The sequence below is a fragment of the Otolemur garnettii genome, unplaced genomic scaffold (genome assembly GCF_000181295.1).
Source record: "Otolemur garnettii isolate 467f Iridium unplaced genomic scaffold, OtoGar3 scaffold00153, whole genome shotgun sequence".
Taxonomy (NCBI): Eukaryota; Metazoa; Chordata; class Mammalia; order Primates; family Galagidae; genus Otolemur; species Otolemur garnettii.
This window is the reverse complement of record NW_003852548.1, coordinates 2186719-2193124: the sequence shown is the minus strand read 5'-3', so window position 1 is coordinate 2193124 and position 6406 is coordinate 2186719. Positions and strand designations below refer to the sequence as shown.

General features: G+C 53.2%; 1 protein-coding gene across 1 annotated transcript in view; it reads left to right on the top strand.

Moving 5' to 3' along the window:
• The first annotated feature begins 2804 nt into the window (after window positions 1-2804).
• Window positions 2805-6406, top strand: part of SLC38A5 (solute carrier family 38 member 5) — a 9659-nt gene continuing 6057 nt past the window's right edge. Inside the window, 10 exon segments of the mRNA XM_012811263.1 lie at window positions 2805-2857; window positions 2940-2969; window positions 2971-3010; window positions 3566-3653; window positions 3656-3680; window positions 3769-3846; window positions 3974-4029; window positions 4794-4862; window positions 4984-5016; window positions 5019-5052. Of these exon segments, the coding sequence (XP_012666717.1) occupies window positions 2805-2857; window positions 2940-2969; window positions 2971-3010; window positions 3566-3653; window positions 3656-3680; window positions 3769-3846; window positions 3974-4029; window positions 4794-4862; window positions 4984-5016; window positions 5019-5052 (506 nt within the window).

The following is a 6406-nucleotide window of genomic DNA, read 5'->3' as shown; positions in this document are numbered from 1 at the left end:
GATCCCCTGAGTGTGCAGGAGTCTCTCTCCTGCTGTGGGGAAGTAAACACCACATCCCTCGCCATCCTTAAACTTTGGGTGTAGTGGGGGCATCTAGGCTAGCTTTGAAGCCTCAGCCAGCTCCTGGCCTTTCTGAGAATTCTGTGCTCCCTCTAGGGGGTGGGCAGGCAGCCAAGGGGCCTAGAAAGAGGCTTCTCATCCACCTTGGCTTCAAGCAGCCCAGTTAAGCTGTGCCCAGACTCCAAGTCCACCCTGCCTGACTCCTTATAGGGTACACATGCCTTGCCTGGGACAGACATTCCTGTCACATTCATACATGAGATCAAACAGACAGACTCCCACACAAGACAGACAAACATTGGTTGAGAGCTTGGACAGGCCCTAGCCGATGTCTGGGATGGGATCCAGGACTTTGGGGTGTGCCCAGTGTGCAGATCGTGTGTCCACACTCCCCACCCAACCACAAATGCCTTCCCTACCTCCCTCTGGAGGCCCCCAAGATCTAGATTCCTCTCCGGAGTAAGCTGTCTGTCTGAGGTCTGCCTATAAATGGCCTGGCTGTCCCACTGCTGTTTCCAGGCCTGTGCATCCACCCTGTCTGCATCCCTGCCTGAATCTGACTTCCTCTGCCTGTTTCCTTCTGTCCCTCTGGGTGTCTCTCTGCCTAAACTACTCCCTCCCTCTATTCCTTTGCCTCTCTGGGTAGGTGTGTCTGGTCCTAACCTCCGTTTGGGGATTTCGGGCTGTGCCAGCGTCTCCTGCCTATCACTGGGTCTGCCTGCCTGTTGCCTTTCTCCAGGTGCTTGCATGAACCCATCCCTACCCACCTGTTTCTGAGTCTGTTTGCCCCTTGACTGCCCCTCTGCCTGTCTACCATGCCCCCCTCGCCTTGCCATCCCATCTGTCTTTCTGTTTCCTCTGTGGTCCGTCTGTCCCTGTGGGGTTGTTTCTCCTGCCTGCCAGTCTTTATTTGTGACTTCGTTTCTCCTCTTTCCCCGTCTTCTCTCTGCCCCTCTTCCCGCCATCTATCTCTTCCTGCTGTCTGTCTGATCTCTGACTCTGTTCCTTCTTGTCTGCCTGTCCGTCTCTCTAGGTGTGGATCTACGACTGCCTTAGTCTTTCAGTCTAAGACACACATAAACGACACACTAAGTCTTAGACACACTAAGACCACTAAGACACACATAAACGACAGTCTCCCCGCCGGTGTGGGTCCAAATGGGGGCACCCCCCCCCCCGCTTAGAGCCAAATGGAGGAAAACAAAATTAAAATGCATATTTCTTCTAGGGGGGCAAAAAAATATCCGCGGGCGCGATGGGGCGCGGGCCCCGCCGATTGGCTGTGGAGCAGGCGCGGGCGGAGCGGATTGGCTATAGAGCGGGCTGGAGGCAGGGCCCGGCCAGAGCTGGAGTCGCGCTAGCCCTGGGGGTCTCTGAACCCGAGTCTGAATCGCTACCGCTTCTGAAGCTGAGAGGAGTAGGGAGGTGAGGAGGAGGCGTGGGCTGTGGGGATGGTTCCCTCGGAGGCTCCGCGATTTGAGTTGGGGTCTTGGGAGGGGGCTCAGGGATTCCCTGGAGATATTTTTAGCCCTAATTGAATAGAGTGGGGGATGTTCTTTTCGTACCTTGATCCAGGTACGAATTCAGGAGAGAGTGGGAATCGCCAGAGGGTGCTCATGGCTAAGCTTGGGGTTCCTTGAGACCTCTCCCTGTTCCAGAAAGGAGATCCAGGACTTGGGAGGGGGTTTCCTGCATCCAGCTTTAGCTCTAATGGGGACCCTGAATGGGAGTTTCTGAGATACCTCATCCCGGAGAGTGAGCTAGGGCTGGGCGTTTCTTCAGAGACCCTCCATCCACAAGACAGGTTCTGGGCTTGGGATGGGTATTGCAGAGACGTCCCCATCCCAGAAAATACATTAGGCCCTGGGAGGGGGCTTTGCTGAAGGTCTCAGCCGACAGCTCATCCCCAGGAGGGGAAATTAGGGTTTGGGCCAGGTAGGTCCCTAAGGCACCCTAAGCCCAGGAAATTTCTCAACTCTGGAAACTGTGTCGCCAAAGCTACTTGGGCCAGAAGACAAGTGTTTAAGACTTAGTTAGGGTCCTGGAAAATACTTCTAGCCCAAGAAGGGGGATTAAATGGAGGTCTCTGCTCACTTCTATCCTTTAGATAAAGTGCTTGGCTTGGGGAGTTGTCTTCCGCCTCTAGTGAGGATATTCAGAGTTGTGGTAGAGAGTAGTTTGCAGCGTCTAGGGCTGGGGTCTCTAAGTCTGCCCCCACCCCAGCCCATTCAACAGGTTGCCTCAGCTCTGGCACGAGGGAAGGATGGCCCCCAGCAGGGAGGAAGGGGGTGAGGGGCATTAGGAGGGGTGGGGCAGCCAGCCTACACGTGTCCCCACCTGGCCTTGCAGTGAGGGTGGAGGGAAAGTGGGGGACGGGGACGGTAATGAAAGAGACAGATGGCAAGAGAGATAGAGTGAGTCTGGGGTCTGAGAGGCTTTCCCAGCGCGTAATAGCCACCTTTTCTACTGTGGGTGCCTCTCTGTATCCGTCTCTCTCTCTCCCCCCCTCAATTTATTTTTCTCCCTGCCGTCTTTTCTCCATGTCCTTCTGAGTAGCTGTTGGCCTCTCTCCTCTGTCTTCTCTCGCTCCCATTTCTTTTCTCCATTGGCCTCTCTTGACTTTCTGTTCATGTCCCCTTGCCTTATCTCTTTCTCTGTCTCTGTGAGACCCTCTCCTTCATGCAGCTCTCCTTAACTCGTACCCCCCCCAGCTGACCCCTGCACCCCATTTCTCTGCCTACAGGATGGAACTCCAGGATCCAAAGATGAATGGAGCCCTCCCTGTGGATGCTGGAGGGTGAGTTGGGGGTCCAAAGAAGTGGGGAGGGGGGGTGTCAGTGTTATCCTCTCATGAGCCCGCATGTCCCTGCCCTATCCAGCTATAGGCAGGAACACGAGGGCTTCTTGCCCAGGTGCTGCTCCTGGGAGAAAGCCAGTTCAGTTCATGGATGTGAGTGACCCCTCAGGTTCTGTCCCAGTGACACCTTCCCTAGCTAATCTCCTTTATTGCTGCCTCTTCCCAGCTACTCCTCCACAGCTGTCCCCTCCTGACTAGCTAACTCCCTGCCCTGGCCATTCGCTCCTCAGTTGCTTCCCCATTGAGACATTCCCCTTTCCCAGGTATGCCCTCCCCAGCGGTTTCCCTCCCTGCTTGCTTTTCTCCCCTAGCTGTTTTTCCCATCCTCAGCTGATCCCCATTCCCAGCTACTCGCTTCCCCAACTGTTTTGTCTCTGGTAACTGCTCTACCTTCCACTGATCCTCTCCATTTCTAGCTGTTCCCTTCAAGGTCTCTCCTAGTTTTCTTCTTCCCAACTCTCCCTTTCCTAGCTTCCTTAATCTTCAACTCCTTTTCCCTGCTAGCCTCTTCCTTCTTCCTATGGCCCCTCCTAGGCATCTACTCCCACTTCACTTGCTTCTTCCCAAGTCTTTCCCTGGCTCTGGCACTTCTCTCCTTACCTGGTCCTCCCTGCCCTTGTATGTCTGGGCTTTGCCCCTTGCCTACAGTTCGAGGGGAAGACGTCATTTGGAATGTCAGTGTTCAACCTCAGCAACGCCATCATGGGCAGCGGCATCCTGGGGCTGGCCTATGCCATGCACAAACAGGGGTCATTTTCTTCCTGTGAGTCCATAGGTGGCTTCAGGGGCCAGGGTGTTGTGGGGCAGGCAGAAGGCCTGGGGCCAAGTCTCAGTTGTGCCATCTGCCACAGGGCCCTGCTGCTGTGCACCACACTGCTGTCTTCATACTCCACCCACCTCCTGCTGATGTGTGCTGGTGTCCTGGTGTTGTAGGTGAGATCCAGACCCTGGATTCCAGCCCCCACCCTTGCCTCTTTGGACACCAGACTTGACCCCCATCCAGACCTCACCCCAGACCTTAAACCCTAGACTCCAGACCTAACTCCTTGACTTCAGATCCTGGACAGCATCCCTGACTCCTCGCTCAACTCTAGAACCCTGGCTGGACGCCTGTAGCTTAGTGGTTAGGGAGCTGGCCACATGCATTGGGGCTGGTGAGTTCGAATCCCACCTGGGCCTGCTAAAACAAACAAACAGAAAGGCATTGTGGCAGGCGCCTGTAGTCCCAGTTACTCTGTAGTCCCAGTTACTCGGGAGGCTGAGGCAAGAGAATTGCTTGAGCCCAGGAGTTCGAGGTTGCTGAGAGCTATAATGCCACCGCACTCAACTGAGGGCCACAAAGTGAGACTCTGTCTCAAAAAAATGAAACAAAAAACACATAACTCTAGAACCCTGACCATGAGACTTTATCTGGGCTTCCAGATACCCTTCTCCCAATTCCACACCCACCACTCAGTCTGGCCATCAGATTCCATTGCTCAAACCATTGCACTCTACCTCTAGCCCCACTTCCAGTTCTCAGACTCTCCCCTTTAACCTGGAAGCCAGCCCCATAAACTTGAGGACCCCACTCCTCAGTGCTCCCCCACTCCCTAATTCCTGGACTTAACTCTCACTGTGGTTTCAGTTCATATTCTGTTTCCAAACTTTCCTCTTCCTACCTTTGCCCCCGAACTTTTCCCTGGCCTCAGATCCCACCTTCTAGACTCTGCCCTCAAACTCAGCCCTAACTGCTTGACCCTCACCTCCAGCCTCCATCGATCAAACCCAATTGCCCCAAGCCCCAACTTCCTAGCTCTCTGACCCTCTGGCCTGCACCCCTGCCTGGCCTCCTGGACCTACAACATGTTAACTGCCTACACTCTCCCCCTACTAGGCATCAGGGCATTCAGGCCTGAGGAGAAGGCAGTGGTGGCCATGGTCATCTGTCTGCACAATATTGGAGGTAAGGATTCTGAGAGGTGTGGGTCAGCTTGGGGAAAGGGGGGGTGAGGTGGGCTGGACTGGGGAAGACAAGGTGGGGGAATGAAGAGAATCCTGCTTATACCTCTCCCCACCTGTACCAGCCATGTCCAGTTACCTGTTCATCATCAAATCTGAGTTATTGGCACCTTCCTGAACATGGAACCCGAGGGGTGAGTGAGCAGCCACCCCTTGGCTGGCCTGCAGACCCTTGACTGCTATCTTTAACTCTCTGTGTCCGGCTGACTCCCAGGTGTTATACTTTGAGACTGTTGGGCAGGCCTGTGTATGGTGATGCCAACAGCATGTGTGACTTTTGCTCTGACTATAGGACTCTAATGGACTATGTGCTGATTTTGTGACTGTTATTCTGGCTGCTTCTGGCTAGTGGGCAATTTTGTATGTCCATTACACTCTGATGCTGACTATGCATGACTGTACATAACCAGTAGATGTAGACTCTGTGGGTTTGATTCAGTGACTGTTGTGCTGGCTGATTGTCTCTGGCTGCTTATGATTGACTGTGGCAGTGTCCTGTGTACCATGATTCTAAGCCTAAGTGTCTGATGCTTGGGAACTGGGAATTCTGACTTCCTGTCCACCTGATTCTTCGAGTTTGATTTTGGGTTTGTCTGACTGATTCTGTCCGCTATGATTGCTAATTGCAATGTTTTTGTGTGTGTGTGTGTGTGCTATACTGTGGTATCAACTATGTCCGTGTGACTTGTTCTGGCTGTATGTAGCCACTCAACTCCATCTCTGGGTTTGATTTGGTGACTGTTAAAATGGCAAATTTTCTCTGGCTAGGTATGTGTATATGATCCCCAAGTCTGACTGTGTATTCCTTCTGTGTTACGGTTTGCAACCATGTATGCTTGACAATTGTTCTGACTGCATCCTGCTAACTGTTTGAGTCCAGATCCACCATGCTGGCTTGGTCTGCCTGCCTATTTGTTCATGATGGGCCTCCCAGCGGTGTTTGTGTGTGTGGGTGCTGTGATACTTTTGCTCCATCTGCGTATGTCTACCTGCCTCTGTATGTTTAATGTACAGCTCTTTGTGATCACTGGCTGACTTTCACTCTGGTCCCTGGACTTTGCATGGTGTGTATGCCCATGTCTGGTTTTGTCAGTCTGATTATGGTTTGGTTGGTGTCTGTGTCTGACAGTTTTAACTGAGTGCTTGGTTTTTATTGTCTGTATGTATCCTGTTAGATTTTTGGTTTGATTCTGAGAACATCTAGGTAGCTGGCAGTGAGACTGGGTATGTCCAATTATTATTATTATTTTTTTTTTTTGAGACAGGAGCCTCAAGCTGTCCCCCTGGGTAGAGTGCCATTACAGCTCACAGCAACCTCCAACTCCTGGGCTCAAGCGAGTCTCCTGCCTCCGCCTCCCAAGTAGCTGGGACCAAAGGCGCCCTCCACAACGCCCGGCCATTTTTTGGTTGCGGTCGTCATCGTTGTTCGGCGGGTCTGGGCTGGATTCGAACCCGCCACCCTAGGTGTATGTGGCTGGCGCCCTAGCC